The sequence below is a fragment of the Zosterops lateralis genome, assembly GCF_965231275.1.
Source record: "Zosterops lateralis genome assembly, chromosome: 3".
NCBI lineage: Eukaryota > Metazoa > Chordata > Aves > Passeriformes > Zosteropidae > Zosterops > Zosterops lateralis.
In genome coordinates, this window is record NC_139764.1 from 67,700,981 (window position 1) to 67,728,934 (window position 27,954).

General features: G+C 41.6%; 1 protein-coding gene across 1 annotated transcript; it reads right to left on the reverse strand.

Moving 5' to 3' along the window:
• Positions 1 to 562: 562 nt before the first annotated feature.
• Positions 563 to 18,522, reverse strand: AMD1 (adenosylmethionine decarboxylase 1). The gene is made up of 9 exons (XM_083857490.1): positions 17,954 to 18,522; positions 8,054 to 8,140; positions 6,617 to 6,743; positions 6,062 to 6,164; positions 5,241 to 5,283; positions 5,012 to 5,156; positions 3,940 to 4,032; positions 3,700 to 3,855; positions 563 to 2,725 (listed from the first exon to the last, which is right to left on the reverse strand). Exons 1-9 carry the CDS (start codon positions 18,082 to 18,084, stop codon positions 2,585 to 2,587), a joined length of 1,026 nt encoding a protein of 341 aa, XP_083713616.1. The 5' UTR covers positions 18,085 to 18,522; the 3' UTR covers positions 563 to 2,584.
• Positions 18,523 to 27,954: the final 9,432 nt, after the last annotated feature.

Below are 27,954 nucleotides of genomic sequence, written 5' to 3' on the forward strand. Positions count from 1 at the left end.
GCACTGCTGGAGCTTTGCAGGTATGAATAAACAGCTGCTCTTCCTGTAGGACTTATCACATGAACTCAAGGAATTTTCAACTGAGCTCGTTACATCTGCTTAGCACTGACATTCCCAGCCACTAGCTTCTGGTATAGGTTACTATCTAGATTAGGTACCTGCCTACTTTACCTTAAGAGATAAATCTCACCTTGAACTCTCAAAGCCAGTCTAAGCTTAAGTACATAAACGTATGCCAGTTTGTTACTTAGAAGCAGTTGTCTTAATTCAGAGGGCTATTTAGAATATTTAATGCTCAAGAAAAAGATACAGGTTAATTAAATGTAGACAACTTTTTTTGTTCATTTAGAGAAACAGTTTTAGTTTCAAGAATAGTGTAACATTTTCACTTGGCTTCATTTCACATGCTGCCTCATTTTAAGCTGCCAGTGTGTTGAGATGCATCTCCTACAGGATCAGTGCAAATCAGGACAGTAAGGACATAAATCAATTTCAGAATTAAACCATTTGGTACCAAAAAGCATGAAGAGATGAAGGACAGAATTGCTGGATCATCACTACAAACAATTTAAGCGAACTTTTATTGAAGCATTAAGTTGTGGTACAGATATTTTTAAATGATCAAAGTCTAACACCACAGAAATTATAAACACCATACTCCCCCCATCCTGATCACTCAGATAGTTCAATAACCCATTCACAACAGCTTTCATTTTCATAGACGAGGCTTATGCTTCTTTTTGTAAGATGCATTCTTTCAGTATCACTTGAAAAGGGATCTTCAGTCTACTTAAAGGACCTCAAGCCAAAAAAATGTCAGAACAATTGAGACAATGCAAGAACAAAAAAACCTCTATTGAAATATTGGTCCTCAATATTAACACCAAAAAGCATTAGTGCCATTTACAGCATGTAATTGATAACATTGGTAAAGAATATCAATAATATGCTTAAAAAAAAAAACTCAAAATGTTCCAACCACTTGATTTCTAACCAAGCAGACTTTAGTTTAGAAGCACTGAAAAAGTGCTTCATTTATAAATACGGAAGGAACAAAAGAACCACTGCATCAAACCAGAAAGTTAAAACATTGCACGGACAAGAGGGGAAAAATAATCTCAATTTTGTTGTTAACATGCTGGTCTCACAGCTGTTAGAATCCCAGTATTTGCAAACAAACATAGCTGAAAGTGTGCCAGCTTTTCAAAGCCTGCATTTTAGTCAATACTCATTAAAGTGACTTTGAATTACACACTTATTTATGCTCCATGAATAGCATTCTACTTCACTTCTGTCCAGGTGTCCCAGACAGTTCTTGTTCTACATCTTCACTTAATGCCCTCACGTCACAGTAAGAGGAACCACCTTAGCAATTAGGAGGAAAAAACAGATGAAGTCACAACACTCAAGTACAACATAAGTCACATGCACAACAATGTCACAGGACTGTCACAAGACAGAGGCATTAGCTTTGCTTGGAACAACAAAATGAAGTGACACTGGACCAGTTTAGAAGCACTCTTTACAGTCCGAAGTGGCAGGTCACAGGTTTTACTGAGAATAATCCAAACCAATCAACACAGCCAGACTGGCAAATTCCACTCCTCCACTGGCCCTACCTGCCAGTGCTCAGGAGCACCAGCTCCCTGTTCTGACATAACGAGTGATTAGGACAGAAAACGCCACTATGAACCTGCACTTTGCAAAGCTGTCACACAATTACACCAAAGCACTCAAAGCCTGGCTCAGCTCCTTCCCTGTCAAGTCTTGGACCTTCATTATCACATTGTGCCATTGCGTAGCAGTGTGACAGCTCGGGGATGTGGACAGACAAATGACCATTAAGGTGAGACACAATTTAGCCTGCACTAGTACCGATACCAAGTTACTAAAGGTGAAAGACCAATGAATGCATTAGCCCAGTTCTACAGCAGAGCTGAGCAAAGTCCTACAAGCTTTATTAGAGTATGAAAAGTCAGTCTGATTTAAAAATAAATCAACCACCACCTGTAGTAGCAAAACAATTTGTAACTGTTTTAAGAACTTTCTCCAAACATGAAAGTGTTTATTAGGAATCAGTTTCATTAGAAATCATAGAAGTTCATCAAAAACTGTTTTAGACTGAAATCACAACATAGATTAAGAAAAAAAAAAAAGTGACAATTTAACAGAGAACTGTCCCCAGTGAGTAGGGTGAGGCTGAAGCCTAATGAGGACGAAAGCCTTGTCTGTGGGGAATTTTTGGTGATACTTGGAGAAAAACTATACTGTGTGTAATTCTACCTGAATCATTTTTACAAGTGTTGTAAAGTTTCATACAGTAAGATTTTTCTACATGCACTTCAATTTCACAGCAAGAGTGGCATAGAGTACCTAAACACAGAAGAGAGCATTCATGCAAGATATCTAACTCCTTGATATAATAATGCATACAATTCAAAATGGTTATACTATGATTACACCTAGGGCTTTCCACAACTACAAGGTGGTGGGAGTGGAAAGCATGGCCCCCTGAATCATTAACTAGAAAGCAACCACCACCTTCTATATGGGATTTCTTTTTGCGCTTTTTCTTCATTCTTAATCAACTGTGCTGTTGCTGGCGATTTTTTGTAAAACTGGTAAAAACAAAATTATAATCACTGAATTGGGCAATCTGGTGATCAAGACGTTTAAACCCCTCAATCTTCTGGGCAGAGGAAAACACTGTGCGACATTTAGAGCTCTAGAAAACAAAAAAAAAAAAGGGAAAGTTACTTTTAAAACTATAATTTAGAGGTGGATTAGCACACTGCATTTCATATACGGTTCTTACCAACATGTTTTTAAACCCTTCCTGACAGTGGTGCAGAAAGCTTCATTCCTAAGAAGTGATTCTACTCCCTACATATGGTACTGCTGTTCTGTGAACAATTAAGGGGGGTGGACTACCTCTCCTATGGACACAGGCTGAGAGAGTTGGGGCTGTCCAGCCTGGAGAAGGGAAGGCTCTGGGCAGACCTCAGAGCACCTTCCAGGTGCTCCTCCCTTAAAAGGGAGCTACAAGAGAGCTGGAAAGGGACTTTTTGCCAGAGTGTGTAGTGGTAGAACAAGTGGTAACAGATTTAAACAAAGAGGGTGGGTTTAGATTAGATATTAGGAAAAAAAGAAATCTACATTGTGAGGGTGGTGAGACACTGGACCAGGTTGCCCAGAGAAGCTGGGGATGCTCCTTCCCTGGCAGTGTTCAAGGCCAGGTTGGATGGGGCTTTGAGCAACCTGGTCTAGTGAAAGGTATCTCTGCCCATGGCAGGGGGTTGGAACTCGATAGATAATCTTTAAGGTCCCTTCCAACCCAAATCATTTTGTAGTTCTATGATTAGCTGAGAGCAACACCGTTAACAGCAAGTGTTCTGCAACTGGCAGTTGCAGGCAAATCCAGAAAAACGCCAAAGAAAGAAATTATGCCTATACAGAACTATACAGGAAGTCACTAGAATTCTGGGATGCTACATCTTATTGATTCTGAAGTTTTCTGAAGATCAGATTTAGTACATACCAAAGCAAGACAGAAGAGTATTTTTACTTTCCAAAGAAGCTACCACTCAAATATAGAGGCAAACTGGAAACTGTTAATCTCCAAGCAAAAACCTCTAGCCTTGCTTCATTTGTGTCTATATGTAATTTCATCAGCTGACAAGGTCATGCAAGAAAACTCACCTGATTAACAAAGAGAGTTGTCACAAATTTTCCTGGCTTGAAAACCTCCACAACTTTTCTAATCAGGTCATCATAAGAGGTCTGACTTATGTTTGTTTCAAAACTAACATAAGAAAACTCTGGTTCTGGAGTGATGTGAATAGTCCAGTAAGTTCCCTGAAAAAGAAAATAAGGTATTATCACCAAATATTTATTTCTTTTTATTTACCAACATTTATTATTAATGAGTGTAAAACTTACATCCGATTTCATCCCATTCATTGAATACCCACAAGGATTGAACATTGTAGCATCAATAACAGAACCTGGTATCAGGTCACGAATTCCACTCATCTGAAACAAAGTTAAACAACTCTGCTTATCATGCATCCTTACACATGTTTAGATTTAACCCGAAGGCAGAATGAATATCTATTTAGCCAGAATTCTCCCGATAAGAAGTCAGTCTGATTACGTGTACCATTGGAAGTGACCTTGGTTTGCATCCTGTCACTACATCCATGTCAGTGACAAGCTGCATGCAAGCTATCTCACTGCCTTTTACAGAGCCCAGCTGAATCCATCCAAGACAAGGAAACAGCTTAGAACTTCAAAATTATTTGCTTTTGCTGCTGAAATGGAAAACAGAGCTTCTCTTCAACCACTATCCAGAGTGAAGGCTGTTTACATTTACTCTAGAATAAGGATCTATTACTTTATACCCTAGGAAGAAGCGCAATCCCAAGTGTTTTGATTTACCACACAGTACCTGAGCTACAGCCAAATCTCAAAAGCAAATACAGTATGAGAATCAAAGCCTAAGATGGAAAACAAGATGAAGTCAGTGTACTTGTCAGGAAAACTTGTTCATGTCACATGACTTCCCCATCTAGGAAAAGGGGGAAAACCCATCAAGTTATGTTTAGACCCCAAATCTGCCCTTCCCCCATCCAAACAGCTCCCTGATTTGATATCTACTTAACCTTCGCATTCCTTATCCCCAGCCTAAGCATTACTCCTCATAATCTACATCCTTGAAAGTTACTCAAATTGTGGTTTTATTCCTACTCCTACATTCTTCAGAGTAAAAGCTTTCAACCACCCAAAGCACTGCATATTGCTGCTTTCACTAAAGGAAGGGCATTGAAAACATGAAGCTACATTCCCCAAAACATTCCTGAGTTAAATCCATTTTTCTTCCAAAGTATTAATCTGCCACTTTCTACAACATCTCTCCTACTATAAAATAAACCTTGTATTAAAAGGTGAATGAAGCATTTTGTTGCCCAATTTCCACCATTCTCCAAAATGCTCAGTTTTCAAGCAAACATACACGAGTGACATCATTTGCAGTAACACCATCTTTCATGTAGAACTGGTCCATAACTACTGGGTCAAGCTCACTCATCAGAATTTCCAGTGTCTGATCAGGCTGATTGGATATCCGACTCTCTGGGAAATCCAGGGTGTACAGGTACCTACACAAAGCACAAATCAAGTATGTAACACATACTGACAGCACCAAATTCCACCATGAAGACAACAACTCTTCACATACATACCAGCAATCAGAGTTCATACGCCCCATGCAATAAGCTGCTCCATCTAGACAAGACAAAAAGCCTCCAGTTAATGTACCACAGTGGAACATTTATGTAAAATATTGTATTCATTTCTCATTTAAAGACAGGGGCCTTTCACAGAACCCCATGAGGTTCACTGATGCAGTCAGTGGCTGTATCAAATAATCAGGTATTTAACATCAGGAATGCAAAGTTTAATGATGAGAAAAGCAAAAAGCGCGTCTGGACACCCCAGCTGAGAGGCTGCTATCAGGAAATTGATATTACAGTTTAGCTATGCACAGAGAGAAACCCTGGTACTCTTAAAGCCTCTATTAAATACATTTATGATTATAATTTATTTTCAAATAACTCAGATGAATACCACAGCTTTGATGTTCCTTCAAAATCTGTTACTTTAAAATGTAAGATTCTTCTTGTAAGTCTTAAACTGTATTAAAGGTTTAAATTCAATTTTTAGTATAGTCTCTAAGAAAAGCCCACATTTTTCTTCACTGTATTACTTAGTTTAAATTACTATCCTAGGTTTTTAATAGGGCTTTCAGAATTCTGCAGAGTGACCGGAAGTCTGAAGATGACCCCAGTTAAGACAAGGTGCTAAATGTCAAGCTTAGTATAATTTAGATTTTGATCTTGGCAAGCTAGTATCACAAATTCAGAAAACAAGTATTGATAGCTTTTGACTTTTATGCAAGGACTGCTGAATTCTTGGTCTGGCAGCCTGTACCTATTGTACTGCTCATCACTTCTCACAAAACATCAATCCTTCACCCAACTTTGCTGAAGTTTCATCAACTTACTTGGGAAAATTTCATTAAGAAACTCTACTTCTTCCTGGAAATTCCTATGTGGGTACTCCTGGTGGGAAGGCTTCATGAAATTCTTACGTGAATAAAAGAAGCTCTGAAAAAATAAAGGTGCATATTAGGTATTGAGTATATCCATCCATCTTGAATCTAAGAATTTAGACAAATGCAAGCATTTATCATGAACTTTCACAGGACCTGTTCTCATTGTCAAAACACTGCTACCTGTATTCCCGTTTCAGAGGCACACAGTTATTCCTATCTTAATTTCTAAGCTTCAAGAGAGTTTATTTAAAGCTTGTTTTGCACTAGGCAGCATGGGCACAGTTATCCACAAGTAACTCAGCACAATGGCATTTGTTAGTTAGCACCCACTAAGAGACAGATCAACAGGCAACTGCTACAGCAGAGCAATCTTACATTACAGCCTTCCCATTATGGGAAGCACATACAAATGTCCACGTTTCAGGATATTTAATAAAAAGAGTCAATTTGAAATAGTAGCAAAAAGCTTTTTGTACATTCCAAGGAAGATTTTTGACACCTTACCTGAATTGAGTCAAACCCACTGTATTCCCTAGCAAGCTCCAACAGGGGAACCAGTGCTTGCAGTAAGAGGGTGGTACCACACGTCTTCAAAATGAAACGTCTCTTGGAGACAAACATGCTACTCTCACTGTAAAAGAGGTGTTAAGAATATATTAAGTGCTCTACATAAAACAGGCCAGGAGGGAGTTGTTAGGTCTTGGTCCTTATCCCAACCAAATGCATTACTCTTAAGTGAACACCCAGCATATGGCACAAACATACTTAGCAAACAGATCAAATCAATAGAATGCAGCAAACATTTGAGAGCTGTTATGATTTCCCAAAACAAACACCTGCCCCAAGCATGATATTACAGAGCTGTCACACTACAGTGAAAGGCACACACATTAGACACCCTCAAACTATCTGAGAAATACCAACATGCTGTGAAGTGGGTACACAGGCACAGCTCTATGATATGCATTATAAGTAAGACACAGAAACTAACTATACATATACCAAGTCAGATCCCTAACTACAGCCCAGCTGAACTGGAGCTAGCTGATACTATAGCTAGTAGTATCCAGTAGCTAATCCAGAACATTTAAACATGCATAACAAGTATCTTTTCATCAGGTAACTGAACAATGTGAGTAGAAATTAGCTCAAATAACTCAATTTGAAATGCTGTTTACAAATACAAAATCAAATACAAAACTAAGTTTCATCCACGATGCGGTGCAGCTAGTTAGTTACTCTTTCCAGAATTGTTTTAAATATATGAAGCTCTTGAAGAAACACGACTTGAACAGAGTTTCTTTGGCTAGCTTGTTCTTAGCACAACCTTGCCCTCAAGGCAGTCTTTAAAGAGTACAAAAACTTCAGTATTGGTAATCTGAAGTAAACCAGACAATGTCAAATGTGTCGGTAAAGTTCACGTACAAAAAGCAAGAAAGTATTCTGCAAGATGAAAAACACATGGCAGAAGTAGCGTCCTTACAACTAACTGCAGCACAACAAAAACTCCAGGGTTCCAGGAAAGCTGCAGTTTTATAGATACCCTTAAGTCAGCTGCAAGAGTTGTTCCACTTAATTGTGTAACATGCAGTTAAAGCTGATCTACCAATAAGGTTTTTTTGCTGATTGATAAGGGAGACATCTATAGCCTATTCTGCTGAAGTAATTAACACTGAAATTCTGTACTGGGGACATCTATTTACCCATGCACAAAATTCAGTGATGAGGTGCAAAGCCACCACAGCTCTGTCCATCCTTTTGGTTAAAGGAAAAAAGAAACAACTATGAAGAGATTTGCACCTCTGAGCAGGAGATCCCTGCAAGTTGTAGCCATCAACTTGCCATTAACCCAAGACTGGATTCTCAGTCAAGTCCATCACATATGACAGCTTTCACTTTTTTTCCCCTCTTAGGGACTGAAAGAAGGAGCCAGTGTCTTACCTGAGTACATAAGCTTCCTGCTTGTCAGTTTTTGTCACACTTATGATCAAACAATGCACATTCTCCAGAAGTTTGTCCCACTCAATCCTGTGAAGAAATTATAGAAGAGCACAAACAACAGGTTAAACAAACCAAAGCTTGCTGGAGCCCTGGGTAAAAAGCCCAAACAAGACTAGAGTTGTGAATTACTGGATCTGAGAGCACAAAGTGGGAAGAGTTTTCATACAGGGACTGTCTCCCAATACAGTAATACTCCATTCTTTGCTCTTGATGGCCCAGGAGTCCTCAAAATCTGTTACCATGATTTGCTGCATGCAGACAACTGCTCAACAGCAACCTCAAGCTTCTAACCAGGTGAGTCATGATAACCATAAATCCTGCATCCCACATGTTGGTAACCTAAGGTATGCTTTAGGCTGAGCCTCTATGCACTTCAAACACAGTAGTCATTGGCAACTACTATAGTAATAAACTGGTAAGCTATCATTAAGATGTTTTAATTGACCAATTTCAAGTCAAGTTCATAATTTAACTGAAAAACTAAAAATTAATAAATTTCAAAGGCCTGAATTCCTCTTTGACCAACCAGGATCACAGAATTCCTCCATACAGTGCAAATTGTAGCTATGGTGCTAGAATTCAGTATGGTGGTAGAAGTTTAATATTTCAATTCTGTACTAATATTACTCATTCTACAAGAAATCTGAAACAAACAAAAGCCAAACAAACACCAAACAACACAAAAAACCTCAAGTGCTCAAATTAAGCTAAAAGACTTTTCAAGTACTCAAGACAAAGGATGGGCTTACAAAAACCTACTTTGGTTGTTACTCCAGTCTTGTGTCTACACCAGATTAGTAGCATTCAATATAGTCAATTTTACTATAAATAAGACAGGAACAGATACAGCTTCCTGACGTCACAAAATTACAAGACTGCCAGCTGTCCTACTTCTCCCTTCCCGTGGCATGTTCCACCTGCAGGTTTGTGCTGGCTCTTGTCCTCAGAGATGCCACGATCCAAGAGATTTACTAACCCAGCATAAAACTAAGCTGCCCGTCAGTAGAACTGGAATAGCGGCAGGAGCTAGAAGCACGAAAAAAAATTGCCAATTTTTCATCAGCAAGCAAGCTCAGCTTGCCCTTATAAAGCTGTCAGACTAATCCTTCTTCAGGAGGCAGACCTCTCACCCTTTACTGACACTGCAAAAGCCTCATGGCTGTACTCCAGGACAGAGCGCTCACTGTTAATTCCATCAACATGCTTTCTCCTGCAGCCACCAGCCTCTCCCCTTAGAAAAGTCATCAGTTTGTGAAATTGAAGTTTTAGATTCTGTTGTATGTATAATTAAAACATCCACATATTTTCTATCCTTTCTAAACAGTCAGCAAATAAATGCCTTAACTTCTCCCTCAATGAATTCTTCCATTCAGGAGAATGCCTTTTGAAACTGAATTCTGTACCTTTACTAATATTTGAGGATTTTCCCATTTAAAGTACATATTACACAAGAATAGTAATATTTATATATATGATTCAACCAGAGCATATGTTAAGAATACCCTATCCATTTAAAAACTCCTCATAATCAAGTATACATCTGACTAAACTAGAAATTCAGTGATATAACTGGATACTTAAAATCAAAGTGAGGTTTACCCCAGTTAGTGACCCTTGATGAAATGCTTTTCTGCAAACACAGACATGACAGGACAGACACTCAAATCTCCATGTCAAATTAAAAAGGTTATTTTGAATGCTCAACTCAAGTCCCACACACTTATTCATCTCTATGCTTATGTTGTTGACCAGATTTAGTTCTGTTCCTAAAACTCACATGTACATGAAAATGCAAGTGGCTGCTCACCTTAAAAAGACTGGTAAATGCAAAGAGTTAAATAGATATAACAATATATAGCCCTGGAAAATCATACTATTTTGCTAGTAACAGTACTAAAGGATTTAGTTTTCTCTGGCTACAGCACACCAGGATAAGTTTGCCAGCCACTCTGTGTGTAAATTGAACTAGGTAATGTATTAGATTGTTCAAACCATTCCAGCATCCCTACTGACATTCTACCTGGCATTAAATAAACACCCAGAGTCTGACATTGCATCTGGGAAAGGTGAGGAAGGGCTCCCTGATGCTGAGCTGTACTAACCCCATTTGTACATTACTACAAATCTGATTCTGTACTTGTCCAAGTATTAATGGGCATGTAACTATCTTAGGCTTTGCAAGACCATACGTCTCAGCCTTCACAAGCTTCTTACCAGGTCAGACAGTCAAAACCTCAGCCTGATGCAGGCAAGTGACACTTTTCTTTAAGTATCACTGTAGAGCAGTTCTGTGCATGCATTTCAGGGAAATGTCTTGCCCATATTTCAGACATATATTAGCAGAGGAAGATGCAACAAGTTTGGTAGTTCAGTGAGGGGTCAGTATAGCACCAACAACACCCTATCAGGTGTTAAGTGGAAAGCCCACAATGCAAAGGAAGTCCCATTTTGCTTGCAGGTTCTACAGTTGGTTTTAGGTACCGGCTGAAATCTGCAGTTGCACAAGACCTTTGCATCTCACAGCTTTGCTCATGTCCTCACTATCATACTACAGAAACCATAGCTAAGCATACACTAAATGTTGTGTTCAGCCTTTACAGAAATAAAGGGCAAGGCCATAATTTGATCTGTCTAGAGCAGCATTAAGGAAAAATTCTACAACTTTAGAATCAGACAAGATGCCAGGCCCACTCTAAAAGCATACAGAGACTAACAAAGGGTTGCAGCACCCAGGATGAGACTTGGCCACATTAGGGAGAAGTTCTGCAGGGATCCAGGCCTGTGTCCCTCTGCATTTTAAAGTACAAAAAAACTAAAGAAAGGCTGGATTTGATCCAACATAATCTATTTAAACAAGATGACCTTTGTATTTGGCATGTTCTATTGTTTAAAGCACAGCTAAGGAAGAACATCTGGGACCACTTTGTAACAAGTAGATGAAGTTCACTACAAGTCAACTCTTGCATTTCTTTTTTTTTTATCCATGTAATTGTCACTAGCTGAGACAAGCAATAGCTACCCACAACTGAATGAAGAAACAAAATCAACCTTAAAGATAGTATTTCAATGGCTATCACTACATGTACTGCAGCCATTCGATAAGTAAAAATCCACTAAGTTAGTAATTTAAGTATCTGAGAACACTACTAGTTTCATAACTGAGTTAAGTTTAAACTTGGAAGCAAAGCCTGCAACTAAAAAAAGGTACCCAAGTAAGACTGATTCTCAATGAAGTACCATCATGGCTCTTCAAAATTCCCCCTTCAATGACAAATGTGCAAGGTATTATATTTCCTAAATTATTTCCCATAGCCAGACATCAGGACAATGCCAGTTTGGGAAATGTTTTCCTATACTCAAACATAGTAGAATATGATCCATGAGAGTCATTGGCAGCTCTCACTGGAAGCAAGTTCTGCAGCAGACCTGCAGACACCAACTTGAGAGTGACTCCTCACTTATGTGGGCTTATTGATCACTTCATTCCAAAGCTGTAAGATCCTCTTTCTGAATTTTCAAATAACTGCTACTTATCCAGAGTCAAATTAGTTTCTTGAGTGGGCAGGCACGATGCACTTAAATGACTGCACCTTCTCAGAGAATATCAAATCAAAATGGAATACATCTGCTCAAGTGTGAGGAACTGTCCTTGCTTGAATGGTAAAAAGCTGTTTGTTCTACACCTGACTAGCAGAACATCCCAAAAGGAAGAAAAAAAATATCAAGTTTAACAATCTAGTCCTATACCTGTGTTGCAATATTTAGTGCCTTATGAACACACTTGTTACCAGAGTACTAATAACTTCCATTCAAACTGCCAACCAGGTATGTCACTAGAGAAAAGCTATTATAACTGAGAAGTAGCTTAACTGTAGGAAGTATGCTTCATGAATAGTCAACAGTTCCTCTCGACCAAGTTCCAAAGGATCATATTTCAGAAGGAAGTTTTCCTTGACAGATAAACGCGTGCTTTTGAACCAAATTATTGGCCTCTTCTGAGCCTTCACCTTAAGGGGCAAAACACATTCTTTAACAAGAGTCAAGCATACTAGGCACAATAATGCTGTTTCAGGCCAACTGGCAATGTGCTAATAGCAATTTGAAGAGATTAAGAACTACATCAAGAACTCATTCCTATCAGCAGCCAACAGCCTCCTCAAGCACACCACCCCAGTAACAGGACCCTGCTAAGGCAGCCACTCAGCACAGTGAAAGAAACCTGTATTGCAGTAGGGCAGGAATCTTTAGGAAATAAATCATATGGAACTCCTAAAGACAGCTTAAGTCAGGTACATACTCTTGCATAGCTTTTCATTAGAATAGAACAGCTGACAATTCTATAGCACCATAAGTAATAAGCCTTTTAATCTTGACCATGTAAGACCTTGTTCTAATGTCAAGCATTTGACTGCAGAAAAATCTTTTATCCCCTCATCTGTTACCTACTAATTGTTTTTAGGAGGCACATAGGTATCAGTTACCTCATTAGTAGGCTATTACAGTTGAATAGCCAAATTCCTACCAATATAGCATGATCCAGCCTAAAACTGTGTCTAAACTGTCTGCACAGAGGAGATGCAGCCAAGACACACGAAAGCTGGCTAAACATTGGTGTCAGCAGAGCTGTAACATTGCTTTCAAGCATCCCAAAACAGGTAGGAACAGTACAGATTACACAAAAGTCACAAACATTTTAAAGCACCTCTCAGCAGCCCATGTATTTCTCTGCAGACAGCTGCATGTAAATTACTTCCTATCAGAAATATAACTTAATTTGAAAACTGCTGTTTAAGATAGGTTACCTTGAACGACTTACACAGCCTGAGTTTAGGCTCAAGGCACTTCCAACTCGCTAAGTTTACATAGGCAATATCTGTGGGGTGCACAAAAGTGTCACACCCTCTATATGCTCCAAGCACAGATACAGAGAGACTGCCCACATCTCCCTTATCTTAAACCTAAGAAGCCCTCCAGGAACATGCCCTTAATCTTGAGGGACAGGCACCCGGGGAGGAAAATTTCATCCACACTGAAAGCGATTCTATGCAGTACTGCTCACAAAATCCTTCTTACCTAGAAAGTCCCAAGCCAACTACTCAGAGCGTCACTCCCAAATGAAACCAAGATATTTCAGCAATGGGCACAAAGATGGCCACAGCTGGAGCTCTGAAGGCTGCATATTTCACCTGTTGTGGGCCTTACACCACAATTGCAGTCACATGGAATGGGGAGACTCCATCCTTTACATCTGAAGATATTCAATGGATATTCCCAAGTCTCTCATATCCAAGGACATGTGAAGTGTCTGAGGAAGCATGAGTCCCAGCGGGCACAGCAGGACTTACAAACAACATTCAGGGCAAATTTGAGTGTAATTTTCTCCAGAAGGAACATACTGTAAGGCAGCAAAAGCCCCAAGTCCTCCTGTTCTCCTGGCTGAGCAAACAACCATTAGGAAAGCCCTTTGAGGAATACACCAATAGCTGCTTATTTATTTTCTACAGAGTCTCACTAAGGGCCCAGACCTTTGACAGAAAGTGACTACCCAAATGCTTCTGCACTTTTACTGGCAAGGTGAGAAAATGTCAGAAAGTCTTCAACGTAAGTCTTCACTTCCTGCAAGCAGTATCAGATTCGGTAGTAGTGAGAATAAAAAGGCTTGTTTCCGTTGTGTGAAACCATTTTTAAATTACAGTTTTGAGTTACAAGAAAACATTTTACCTGTAGTTTTGAACCTGATCTAAAATCTAATTGATTAATATCCATTCTGATGAGGGGAAGACTGCACTCTTACATACAGTTCTCCAAATAACCTTGCATTGCCCATAAAAAAGCTCCACAAGTACACGTGGACAGAAGCCCTTATCTTGGCACAGCCCTGCCTTCTTTCCAGAGTCCCTTCAGTTTTGTTCCAAAGCACTGCAGGAGTAGAAGCAGAGCAGGGCTCATGCCCAGCTTCCTTGTACCTTCAGTGTTTGAGGAAACAAGGCAGGTAACAGTGCCCAGGGCTGGGGGAAGGGGCAGAGTGCAGCAGCACTGCAGCAGTGAGCTGACTCGGGCTACAGGGTGCAGTACACAGCAAGGATTCACAGGACTCCCATCAAATCATTGACTACTGGTGCCTGGGAGCTTTCTTGTAGCACAGGATCAGAATGCTGGATCAGTGTCACCCCAGACTGTTCATTGCTGCAGTTCTCTCCAGCTTGTGTCCCCATGCAATATAGACAAATAGGAAGCAGGTTAAAAATCCATAAATGTGCTCAAATTCAAAGTATTCCTCAGGGTTGAATGCTTGAGATATGAGTTTTTAATGCTGGCGACATTTATTTATGGTTTCAAACTTCTATGCATTCAAGATCTTGATAGTCCTTAAGATGGAAAATGCATAGCTGCACATCATCTGAAGGAATAAATAGCTTATTTTACTGTGGGGGATAGTGAATGCACTACAATCACCATGGAAATCCAGGGCTTGCAGCAAGTTCATCATGTTTTCAGCAAACCCTCTCTTTTCTATACATAGTTTAAGGCTATTTTTTTTAGTTTTACTAGCATGCGTTACAAAGCATGGTGAGAACAAGCAATAAAATTAAAGCAAATTATTTTTAGACCACAAAAACATTAACTTCATTCCACTGCTAGATATAAGCAGAGTAGGCATATTTAGATGCTTGCCAGCAACTATTTGAACCATAAGACCTTTCTGCATAATTCATTAACAAGTGAGCAAAAAGCAAAAAAACATCCCAAAAGTTAACAACAAAGTAAAGCTCAAGTTCCATACTTTTTAGTTGGGACCTTTATTGAATGTATTAAAATGACAGATCTTTTCTGAAATACCTTACACATAATCCAAAATTTATCCAGAAAGCAAGTTTGCCCATAGGAGGGAAAAAATGTGGAAAAAAGTCTTATTGCATCAGCTCAAGAACGTTTTTGCTGATGATATCCAGCAAAGACTTTAAAATATCTAATCCCTAACAAGCACGCACAACATGGAAATTTTTAGCTTTGAACACCAGCTTAGTCATTCAGTACATGAATGGTTCACATTTCACTACTAAGCAGGTATTACAATACAAAAGGCAAGCTCAACTGCTTTGCAACTTGATTCTAATTTAGCTATTGTTCTATAGTTTCAGCTTTGATTTCAGACAACATAAACTAGCTTATTCAATCACCTTTATAGAATTAGCATAGCAGGATACATTGTGTTCAGGACTTTCAGCTCCAACACGTAATTTAATTCTGACAGTTTTCCAAAAGAGGATGTTTGTAGAAGGTCATTTCGTGCTAGAAACACGGTATCACTGATAATTAATAACAAGCAGACTCAGGTTAATAGCGCTTTCAGACAAATCACAGCTTCCTACCAAAGAAAGTAAGCAACTTCGATTAACATGCTGTATTAAGAGCCAATTAACACAAAAGTCTTCAAAGCCTGCTCACAGCTCTGACACTCTGTTAAAGACCACACGTTCAACCGTTAACAGTTTTTATCCACTCTATTAAAACTTTACAGCCATATCTAAACCACACAAAGGAACTGTCCCAGCACCCACACTGCGATTACATTAAATATTCTGGGAGCAGTTTAAAAGTTCGGTTTGCAGTTTTGCAAACACTACTCTGAGCTGACAAATGGAACACCAGAGAGTACGAATGTGTCAGTGAGGAAAGCATTCGCAGAATAACATCTCTAAACTAGATCTACATATTAACACAAACTCAAGCGAGTACTTTTGGAGCCTTTCACATTTTAAGACAAACACATCACTGCTCCTCCAGCAGCTAAGTAGCTCACATCATCTGCAAGTATTTCAGCTAGGATTCTCCTTCCAGGACCGCCTGGACATTACCTATACAAGCTGTTACCCTGTATCTGCTACACCACTAAGCCTCAAAGAGCTACAAAACCACATTTGACGATTTCCATGTTTACTACATTATTCAGAAAGGTCTAAATAGCCCCACAAGTCAAAGTTACACAAGCAAATTACCTACTTACACCAACAGGTCAGAGGTAAAAATGTATTCTGCAGTGCTTCTGGCACAGCAGAAATGAAGCTCCCACTAACCATGAGCACTCAGACATGCACACACGTGGATTATTCATTACTTTAAAAAAAAGGCAGTTCTCTGCTCACAGACCTGTGAATAGCTAATTCTACCGATACATCCACATGGGAGATTTGCTGAGAAATACCACAACAAAGGAAAGGACAAATAGGATGTATCTGTGAATAGAGGTTATTAACATATTCTAAACATTAAATACACTATGACAAGCTCTCTTACTCAAACTCCTTGACCAGAGACCACTGGGTAACACTGGTATGTACATGCAGATCTGAGAGCCAGATGCTGAATCTGAAAAGCTGACGAGCTACCCATACTGAAGGTGAACTACTCCCCTGAGCGTAACCTTCAGCCTTGCCCTGTTTGCTTAGGACAAGCCTACATTATTCAACTATGTCAGTTGATCCCACCTACAGACCATTTTTGTTGCCACTGCAAGCTCATCCACAGTTCTGCAGATTTCGCTTTGTATCTCAAGCTCGCAGCTACCATTTTCTGACACTTCCAGAGCACAATTTTCTGTGGATCTACAGGCTGGACTCTCACAGTCAGAAGTTTAAGTATTCCATAGACTCCTAGAACGGTCTGGGTTGGAAGGGGCCCTAAAGATGACGCAGCTCCAGTGTCTCTGCACTGTCCCGCTCCAAAATGGAGCTCTGGCAATCGGCGGTGCAGCCGCCCCGGGCCCGCCCAGCCCAGCCCGGCTCCAGGGTCGCCCCGCGTTCCGGCAGGTGGCCGCGGGCTCCGTCCCGCGCTAACAAAGGCGGCACATTCCCGGGGCCGGGCGGGAGCCGGTGCGGAACACGTGCGCGGGGAGCGGAGCGGAGCGGGCCCCGGGCCTGCCTTCCCCGCCCCGGGCGGCGCCGAGCGCGGCGCCAGCGCCTTCCCCACACGCCCATTGGGCGGCGGGCGCGGCCCGGCCCTCCGCGGCCTCCCGCTCCCATTGGCCTCGGCCCTCAATGGGGAGAGCCTCGGCAGCGGCGCGGCCGGGAGCGCGGCCAGGACACTCACGTGTAAACGCGGCTCCGGCCACACTTCTGGAGAGGAGGGGGCATCCCCTTCCCCGGGGCCCCCCTCGCTGCGGTGCCCACCGCGCCGCCGGAGACACGGGAGGGTCCCCGGGCACCGCCCGCTCCGCTGGGCGAGAGCCGCTCCCTGGCCCTGTCCGGCTGCGCCACACCGCCCGTGTGAGGGGAACCATCGGCCCTCGCCGCCACAGGGATCTCCCTTTCCAGCCTAGGTTATCGGGGAGGGAGATTCCCGAACCCCGCTCTCCGCGGCACGGCACGGGCAGGGACTTCCCGAGCCTCCTCATCCCGAAACCGGCGGCAGGAGCGGGACGAGCCGCCGCAGAGGGCTGGGCGCCGCCGCCGTGCCCCGGCCGCCAGCAGCGCTGCGACAGCGCGGCCGCTCCCCCGCTCGGCTCCCGGCCCCGCTCCGCCACACGCCGCCAGCGGGAACCGCGCGGGCCGCACGGGGTGGCGGCGCGGAATGGCTCCGTCCCTGTCCCCGGCACCTCCCCGCCCGAGGGGCTCTGGAGGGCGGCGGAAGGTCACCCCAGCGGGGCCGTACCGGGCTGTCACCGGGAGAGCGGGAAGGCGGCGCGGGAGCCCAGCCCCCACCGCGGCCACCCCGGAACCTGCTCCCCCTTCCCCGAGCGCCGCCACACCCGGGCCATGGGGACCCCCCCGCCCCCGGGGACAGCGCTGCCCCGCCGCCGCCGCTCCCGCCCCGGCCCCACCCGCCCCGCGGTTGGCGGACCTGGGAATGGTGCGGAGGTCGCCGGACCCCTTGCTCTGGTGCGGCTCCTGCTGCGCGGGCTGCTGCCGGGCGAACCACACCTCCAGCAGCTTCTCGGTCCCTTCGAAGAAGTGTGCACCGCTCTCCTTCATGGTGAGACAACTCGGCAACCAACAACCACAGAAATTAAACGACAACCAAACTGCCGCCCCCGGCCGCCACCGTTCGCTGCTGCTGCTGCTGCTGCACGGGCCGCGCTGCTGCCGCCGCCGGGTCCCAGTCCGTCCCGGGCGGGTTTCACCTTCGGGGGGATTCGTGTAATAGTAATTAAAAAAAAAATCAAAAAACAAAAAACAGAGGAATAAGTAGAAGAAGGATTTTTTTTTTTTTTTTTAAACGGGCGAAAACCACCCGGAGTGCGCGGCGGCGGATGCGGCGTGAGCGTGTGTGAGCGGGTTACAGTCCGAGCGGGGCTGCAGGCGGGCGATGCGGTTCGGTTCCTTGTAGTCCGTGTGTTCCCCTGTTACAGAGAAGAGCGTTGAGCGAGCGCTAGCTAATGTCGCCGGCCATACTGTGTAAGCGAGGGGCTGGTGCGCACGCAGCCGCCTTTATACCCCGCCGGTACTCGCATCACACCGGGCCGCGCTGCTCATTGGCCGGCCGCCGCTGCAGCCCGCCCTTCCCCGCTTCCCATTGGGTGGCGGCGGTGCCCGTCGAGGCATATGCCGGTTCCTCCGGCCCCTCCCGCTGCAGCCCGCCCGTCCGCCCGCAGGGAGCGGGAGATGGAGCGCGGGCGGCGCCGGGGCAGCGCTGGGGCCGGGTTCGGACCGCGCCGCCGCCAACACGGGTGGGGAGCACGGGCTGCGGTCGGTAGGGAGCCGTGCTGGGAGAAGCAGGGCTGAACGTGGCCTAGAGACGGCGGGGGAGCATCCCCCGAAACCATTCTGCGCCTAGCGAGGGGCGAGCCCGAGAATTCCGGCCCTTCCCCTTCCTCCTGTGCCCGCCGCAAGGCGCTCCCCTCGCTCCTAAGAGGAGCCCAGCCGGTGTTCGGGCGGAGTTCCCGTTCCCCTCCAGGAGCCCGGTGTGTGTGACCGAGACACGGGCAGTCCCCGGTACGCGGTGTGCGGCACAAGGGCCAGTGACCGGGCACGGCCTTGGGGGCGCACGGGGGGACCGCGGGTCCTTGGCAGGACTTGGTAACCCGCCACTCTGTTTTTAATATTTAGAAGAAATGTCAAAAACCATATAGATCAATGGTCGCCTAAAGCGTTTTTTAGCGGTACTATAACACGTTATAAACTCCGTAGTCTGGGGAAAGGCCCGCCAGTGACCGAATGAAGAAGAGAAACCCCTCAGTCCTCCCGCCGAGCCCGCGGTGCCGGCGCTCCCGGGACAGGCAGCAGCAGATGGTGGGGCAGATGAATGAGCCCCTACTAGGAGACAGGAGACAGCATCGGACGGTATAACAGGCAGTGGGCTCTGTCCACCAGCGAGGAGTGAAGTCACCGGGCTGGTGAGTCACTGCCAAGGCAGCTGGACATGAATCATTCTCGAGGTGGCCGCTGTGTGCTCCCATGGCACAGCCTTCATAGCTGGCACAGAGCCATGTTCTCCACTGCTGGGGCTTCACTGGGGTTTGTTAACTTCGTGTGAGCTGTGACAACTCTAAAAAAAAAAAAGGTTTTCCTTTCTCAGCCTGTCCCTCCGTGCTGCCTCCTTCCTTGGCCAGTACAACACTTCACCCGCATGGCTCTGTAGTGGACTGCATCAGGTTTAATGCTGACTGCTTCCTTTTAATGATGCTTAATCGTTTTTAATTGTGATCAGCTTTAATTTGCATCGGATTCCCAAGCCAGTTCATGTCCCAGCTACACAAGTGCTTGTATTGGTATAAATAGGAAGCTGCGCTTGGGCATGCACATGAAATTATGGATGGGGAGTGCAGGACCACTAGTTTCAGTAGTCACAATGGATTAAACCTACTTTAAGTGCTAATAGAACTACATCTGAGGGCTTGTGGACTTAGTCCAGCCATATTCCACATTTACTTTTAATATCAGTCCACCCATCCTTCTTTCTAGATGTGCGGTATTGGTTGCTAGTTCTGTCTTCTGTTGATTTAATGTTTTCTCTAGTTTTCAGTCAGGTGTTTGATCCTACTGGCTGTTTGCAAGTGATCTGTGTGACATTGCTCAAGCCAGATATGTCTTTTTCTTGTCATGGATCCTGTTTTATATGGAGTTTCTGGCTTCCTGATCTTGACTGTGGTGTAGTCTCACAGCGTGTCTCGGACCACGTGCTCACAAACTTCATCATTTCCTGGAGTCTTGACTGTTCTCTCGTCTACCCCCTTAATCTGTTATTTTTCCAGTTCAGGACTTGGCACCTGCTACCAGACAGTGTTCACTAGAGTCAGACTGGCCCTAACCCACTATCTGTGACTGTCGTCCCTTGGTCTTCAGGCACACCAATTAGCTGTAAGAATGTTTCTGAGACATTTTGGGGGAGAACAAGATGAAAAAAAAAAATTAAGTACGTGATTTTTTTTATTTCTGGGAAGCTTCTCGGTGGGATGGATAACCTATGAAACCACATGAAATATTTGTTTGAAAGTTTAACAAGGGACAATACAGCTCAGTATCACCAGCTGACATGAGGAGGGAAATGATCTCAACACTGAGTAAAATTAATAGTATTTTTTCTGATGTGCTAGAAAAGTAGCAGGGTGTTGTTGTATATTTAATCAGATCACCTAAAAAGAAATTTGTATTAAAGCTGAAGGCTGCATGCCTTCCTTCACAGGAGTCTGGATTGCTGACAGATACACAAAAAACAGGTGGAGGAGGGAAAGGAGAGAAACAGTGAAAGCTCTTTTTTGAACTTGAGTGACAACTAGACATGAACAAAGTATTGTCTGAGAGACAGGCTGAGGTTTCAGGAAGGACAGAAGGAGATTGTTTTGGATTAGAGGGAGGTTCTGTGAGTCAGTGTTAGAAAGATGTTTGCTGAATTCATGTTTACAACTGAGATTACCCAGAGATAAAGGGCAGGACAGGAGCTGAAGGACCAGCAGGTTTGAAAATGTCAATTCAAAGGAGTTGCACTAATTTAACTAGACCAGTTTTGAAATTGTTTTAATAATATTAATCAGACATTTGAATCTGGAGGAAGAAAGGCTTGGGAAGACAGGAAGGCTCAGATATCATCATGATTGTGAGACACAGGGCCAAAAATTGTTTATGATCTTGTTCCTTTGTAATAATCTGTTGGCACAACAGGCTGTAACTGGCCAGGTACATTCCCCTGTGTGCAGGAGGAAATTCTATGTCACAAAAAACCTGTTGTGACTATTGTTGTAACTTTTTTTTTTTTTTTTTTTTTTTTTTTTAAGTCAGGTGTGTTACCAAGCCCAACAGTCAGAGTGGTTCAGAGTTTCTCAATACCAAAACAGAGCTTTGGAGCAGTCAGAAACAGAATGCAAGCTGGATGCTGAAGATCCTCCCCATTTTCACTGCTATAAACAGCAGCAGAGCATAGAGGTCACAGAGTTGGTGTGAAGCTAACTTGCTCTTACCCATGTTCTTGAACGGTGTAAGCTTGGTGTCAACAAATAATCAAGTCCAGAAAGAAAGATGAGAAAGTATGAATGGGTTTTTTTTGTATGGAAAGGACAATGATGAATTCTGTTTTCTTAGCCAGTCTCTTTACACTTTCCCAGTAGCACAGAGGGCCTGTAGAGTTCTTGAAATTTCTCCCTAGGGAATACTTCTTGGGTAGAGGTTTCCTCACTTTGAACAGCTATTTTGAGCAGCTGGAATGATCCATAGGGGGCTGTGGCAGCAAAGTCATTTAGAGCAGCCAACTTACACGAGAGGCATTGCCAAGAAAAATTGAGATTCAAGTAGGGAATTAAAGCTGCCTTTACCAGCCCTCCACCCACCGGGCAGTAACAGATTGTGCTCACTCTTTGTGAAGGAGAACATTCCTTGTTAATATTTATGTAAAAGTTATATTAGCACTAATTCTATGCATCTCTGCTATGTCATCATGAAAAGCAAAAACTAGTGTGCTGTGAGGGGGAACACTGTCTTAGTGTCTTCCCCAATTGTTACAAAAGGAACGGGAAAGCAAGTTACTGCAGAGCCAGTGTAGGCATAGAGAATGCATGACTTTCAAGGCATTTTTTCACTTCTTTTAGAAACAAAAGCACTCATCTCTACTGTTGCCAACCTGGCCCTGCTCCTCCATTTCAATTTTGATTTACTTGACCCGCTTCTCGGGTTTCTGCTTACAGAAAGGACAGCAACTGCAGCCAACTTCACAGTTCAGAGAGTCAAAGGTCTCAAAACAGAATTTCTCAGCAAATCTGGGCTGTTCTGCTACATGGTAGAAATTGTAAACTGTCATAGCAAAAAGCAGAAATGATCTTTCAGTAATGGGAGCTATTTTTAGCTCAAAATAGTGATTTCAGCACCTAATGCTGTTATTCCTTACTGAATAAATGGATTTATTACCTATAACCAGGAAATCTCCTTCTAAATTAAATGAGGAAGGCAAATATGAAGAATTGTCCTGTGAAATAATTTTCAGGGTGCCATTATGATTTCCTCTGCAGTTAGTTCAGATTTGACTGAGAGTTGTAAATGTAGTGCTGCCATATGATTTATCTCGTGATAAAAGATTCTTGCTGACAAAAAAAAAAAAACAACAAACAAAAAATACACTGACTATTAAGTAATTCTTGTAGAATTCTGTATGTGTGAAATTGTAAAACAGAAGTAGCATAACTTTAATACTTGGACAGTGTATGTCTTATTAAAAACATTAAATTAGTGAAGCTTCTTAAGATTTAGTTTGTAGATCAGTTGCAAAATATTTGGCTAATGAAATAATCAGTCAATTACATTTGGAAAAGATTAATTAAATGAAAAAGTTAGGAATTTCAATTTTGACCTTGCTGCTAGTTTATATGTGTTCTGCAGGCCTGGATGTCATGGTGATGGGCCATAAAAACTCCACTGCTGAAATTAACCATCACTTTAGTGATGGGTGTGAAATTTGCCCCTCTCCAGCCACCTGGCCAGTAGACCCATGAGTTCACATGTCAGTTCCTTTCAGAAATGGGATGGAGAATATGCAGGGTCTTGCATTAGTTTTCTAGATTTCTGTTCTGTTCTTGTTCTGAATGATGCTTTGCCCCACGTTCCTGCCAGTGTCTAAACTGACTTTGCTCCCATGATCAGTCAATGTACTCATTAAAATCTTAAGCAAAATATTCACTTCAGATCAATAGCAAAGTGCAATTTATATTTTGCCAAGATTATCTTCCATTTCTCTGCACTTTTTATTCCAGAGTACTACAGTCCTTTTCTTTATTGTCTTGTTTATGGGGATGAAGAATCTTTTTTGTTTTTTGTTTTTCATATATTTTTGAAAGCCTAATTTAGCCTGACTTTTGGCAGTTCTCACTTTGTCCTTCCTTTTCTTCATCCCTCAGATAACATTTCCTGTATGCTTAAGCCTCTTTGACATTTTGCAAGTGTTTTGGGGTTTGCTTGTGGTTATTTATTCACCTAGTTCTCTTCTAGAACTTCCCCTGCTTTCTTGAGACAAAGTCCAGATACTTTTATCCTTTTCACTTTGAATAATTATATTATCTTCAATATTTGAATTTCTCAGTCCCTGATTTAACAAATAAGTTCTCTGGTTTCTCAAAGCTTTTCTTTGTGAAATTGAGAATATTGTTTGCTTTGGATCTTCTGCCAAATCAATTTTTACCTTATCAAATTGTTGTACATCTGTCAAACCCCCCTTCTGTCATTGGTCAATGGCAATGCAATTACTATCATGCCTATATAGGATTTCATATGCATTTGATTAATGAATGTAATACACTGAATGCAATGATGAATTTAATTCATGAATACAACATAAATGTTTCATCTTTATCTATAAAGTTTGCTTAGAAATACCTTTAGCTCAGTTGTGGTTACCTTCAGTTTTTATTTGTACCTAATTTACTAAAGATATGATATTATTCAAACAGAATCTAAACCAGTTACAGCTGATCTTCAAAGAGGGACCAAAGAAAGAGAATTGGGTAATCCTGTTTTTTTCTTATTGGTATTAGTTTTTCAGTGTTCTAAAAACTTGTGTCAGCCCTTACATTTGGGCAATTGAAAAGTACATGGAAACTGTTGCTTGAGATGTCTTGTAGTTGTGCTCCTGAAAATGCAAAGGCTAATTTAAAAGGTTCCCTGAGCAGATTGCTTTACTGAAGAAGACAATATGCACATATGAGCAAAACTCATACTTCCTCCCCCTTTCCCAATCTCCAAAAGCCCCTCATCATATCAGTCATTTTCGTCCAGTCTAAAGGAAGTCAGTACACAAACTCAGGCCTTGTTCCTGCAAACATTTACACATTTAACTTTGAAACTTAATTTGAGGTCAACAGAAGCACATGAATCTAAGAAGAAATTCATATATAGAAGTACTAGCAGGCATGACAGAATGAGAGAGGCAGACTCCTCTTAGCTCCTCTGGAAGGAAGGAATGGTAATTTACAGTATTACCTACTGTCTTCTGTTACCAGGGTACAGAATAATCAGAACTGACCTTCAGAGAAGGACTTCCAGGGAGGAAAATGAAATGTGCCCTTTCTCCTCATCTTTGGCTTTTCTTGTCAATCCAATTTTTATTTTTTTTTCTACATATGTTTACAACAGGAATTCAGGTAGCCATGTGCTCTACCTTCTTCCCTCCATCTGCCTGTGGTGAGAGACCAGTAGAAACATGATAAAGAATAAGATCTATTAGTTTAATTAATTAATTGCATTGGCACATACTGTAGTTTAATACTAGGTGAACATTTAAGAGATCTATATTAAAAGTTTCTGTGTCGTGTTTTCTTGATGTAGATTGTTAACAGTTCATATCTGAGACCTTTTCATTATCTTCTGATAAGCAGCTGAACTAAGAAAGGTGCAGTAGGCAAAGGGAAAATAAATAATCTGTTAAAAAAACCCCAACAACCTCCAAAAGGATTTTATATTTTAAAGAAGAGATAAAGCTCCAGTTTTTCAAATTCCTAACCTTGGCTGTATAGAAAACTTAGTTTGAAGGAACCAGCCTGGGAAGGATGGGATGTAAACCGCGTGGAGGAGTTTTGTTTACACAGAGCTGACAAAGATGCATCTCTTTTTTTGTGATCCCATATGATCCCATATACAAGGCCTATGGCTGAATCTGAAAGGATTCTTGGGGAGATAACACTGAAACCCATGTTTCTCTCAAGAGAACCTAGGTATATCCAAAATTCAGTTTAAAGTTATGTTCCTTTTCACTTAGTCTGTCTTTGAGGTAAAGCAAGTTCATTTCTTTCAGACTTGATTGAGGAAAGCCAGCCTGTCTCCTCTTTATGCTGGTTGCTTCTGCAGAGATTGATTTATAATCAGCCTTCCACAGGGAAAATTCCATATATTTATCAGAAAATTAATGAAAAAATATTTATATAGCTTGTAATTGCTTACATTGTTTCTAATTGCTTGTTTATATAAAGAAGGGATTTACATTGGGTTTATTATCATCAATTTTAATGAGCCTAAGCATAAAAAATCACCAGTTAGCTCTTAAACTAATGAGATTTATTAAAAAATAATGAGATTTCAGACATTAATAAATTGGGATTTGACCTCTGGGGTATTTGTCAATGTGTACATTGAAAATTTCAAAACTCTAAAAATGAAGTGAAAAGAAAACTTGAGGCTATCCCATTACTAGAAATACAAATCTTAAATGGAGACACTGAGTGATACTGATAGGATAAAAACAAAATGTCTCTTTATATGGCTTTGGGCATACTTCTATATTTCATCCAGAGCAAGAAAACAGCTTTCTTATATCAAAGAGGAATAGGTACCAGATTTAATACATAATTAGCTGATTTACAATTGAAATAATTTATTCTACTCTATGTGACAGCATCATTTAAGTGTCTCTGTAATGTTCTCTGTAGACAATGCTAGAGCTAAGCTGCTGTCAGCATTTCAAAAATAAAACCTTTAAACAAAGGGTGTGACTGATTTTGAAAGTTTCTCTAAGATAAATGATTGCAGAGACCATATTTCTGGATGATATAAAAAGTGATCTGGCTGTTTTGGAGACTGGCAGACAAAGCTATTACACAGTGTTGTGCACAACTGGAGGTCATCATGAAACCTGACAAGGTGCTGTCCAAAAATATCAGTTTTTCATAACTGCAGTATTTTTTTTTCCCCTATGGATTAGTCCTTGATTAAACTGGAATGTACTTCATGTTTTTCCTTTTCATAAATATTTCTTCAGTAGTTTAATACTGCCCCTACCTTCCGTGTTTTCAAAATACTATCTAAAGTCTAAATTGCACAACTGTCTTTGATTGCAGCTTTGAATGTGTGCACCAGCTACACCAACTGTGGTGGAAGGCATACACTGAACTTTTATATTTACTGCTAACTGCAGGTGCAGGAGCCTTTTTGTCATTTGGTCAAGTATCTCTCACCAGTGATTTCAGTCTCTGTGTGCAATTATGGAATATATGCTGCCTGGTTACGAAAAGACACGTCTTAAGCCAACATTGTTAGTTTAATTATAATAATTTGATTTTTTTTTTTAACTTAGTATTTGGAACATATAACACAGAATCCTAGAATCATAGCATGATTTGAGTTGGAAGGGATCTTAAAGATGATCTAGTTCCAACTCCCTGCCAGTGACAGGGACACATACCACTAGATCTAGTTACTCAAAGCCCCATCCACCCTTTGAATGTTGCATGGGGGATTCACAACTTCTCTGGACAATCTGTTCCAGTGCCTAACCACCCTCACAATAAGAAATTTCTTCCTAATATCTAATCTAAAGCCACCTTCTTTCAATTTGAAGCCATTTCCCCTTGTCCTGTCACTACAGGCCCTTGTAGAAAGTCCCACTCCAGGTAATCTGAGAATTTATTTATCTTTCTTTGTATCCGTGTTTGTTTATGTCAGGAAAATAATGTAATTCAGTATGCTAACACTGTTCATTTGAGAGGATCACTAGAGTGATGAATTTTTTCTGTTTCTCAGTTTAATTTTCTAATCTAGTTGGGTTACTAAATTTTCCATATTGAGTTTTTCATGGGAAACTAGAAATATTATTTATATAGAAATCAGTAAGTTCTGCCCAGGTTCTGTCTTTCCTCTGCCTCAGTTTATTGGATCCAGATTTCTGTGTTTTCCTGTTGGTGTATTCTTCTCACCTGTGTTTGTATGCATTTATTTTGTGGACCATTTTAAGACATGAATCACTGTGGCAAAAAGATTTGTGAAAAGGCTGATTAGTGCTTTCCATTGGTCAAATGACTTTCAAGTGTTTTCTTAAGTGCTCTTTCAAAAAACCATATATTTGAGCTCTTTTAAAGATTACAGTTTTGCTAGGAAATGTCTGAAGCAATTGCAGATACCACCATAAAAATGAATCTCATTTAACTTTTACATATGCAATGCAGATGTTGATAACTAAGATGAGTCACCCAGGGTTTCCCTTGGTGGTCAGTGTAGCAGAACAGGAAGGTTCAGGGCATGAATCACTCAACATATGTTAGACAAGGATTCATTACATTTTCTAGGTACACCAAAGGATCTACTCGTTCTACTGGAAGAGTAAGTGGAAGTGTGGCAGTGAAACTATATGTCCAGTCTGGGAAGAGTGAGCAGAGAAATGAACCATCTGGGCAGGAATAGCAACAGTTTTATTACTAATTTTCAGTAAAAACTATAAACCATGTTATAATAAATCATCGTCTATGGAATAATTTATTTTATTAATATGATTTATTTGCACTGCTAAGAATTTTGCACATAGAAAAAGTGGCTTTTGCATGAAAAAGTGGCTGCATAAAAATCATGCCTTGGTGTTTCAGTGATTGAAAGACTGATGCATCTTTACTGGAGAGAAAGTATTAAAAAACTTCTTAGAATTTTTTTTTTTTTAATGGTAAG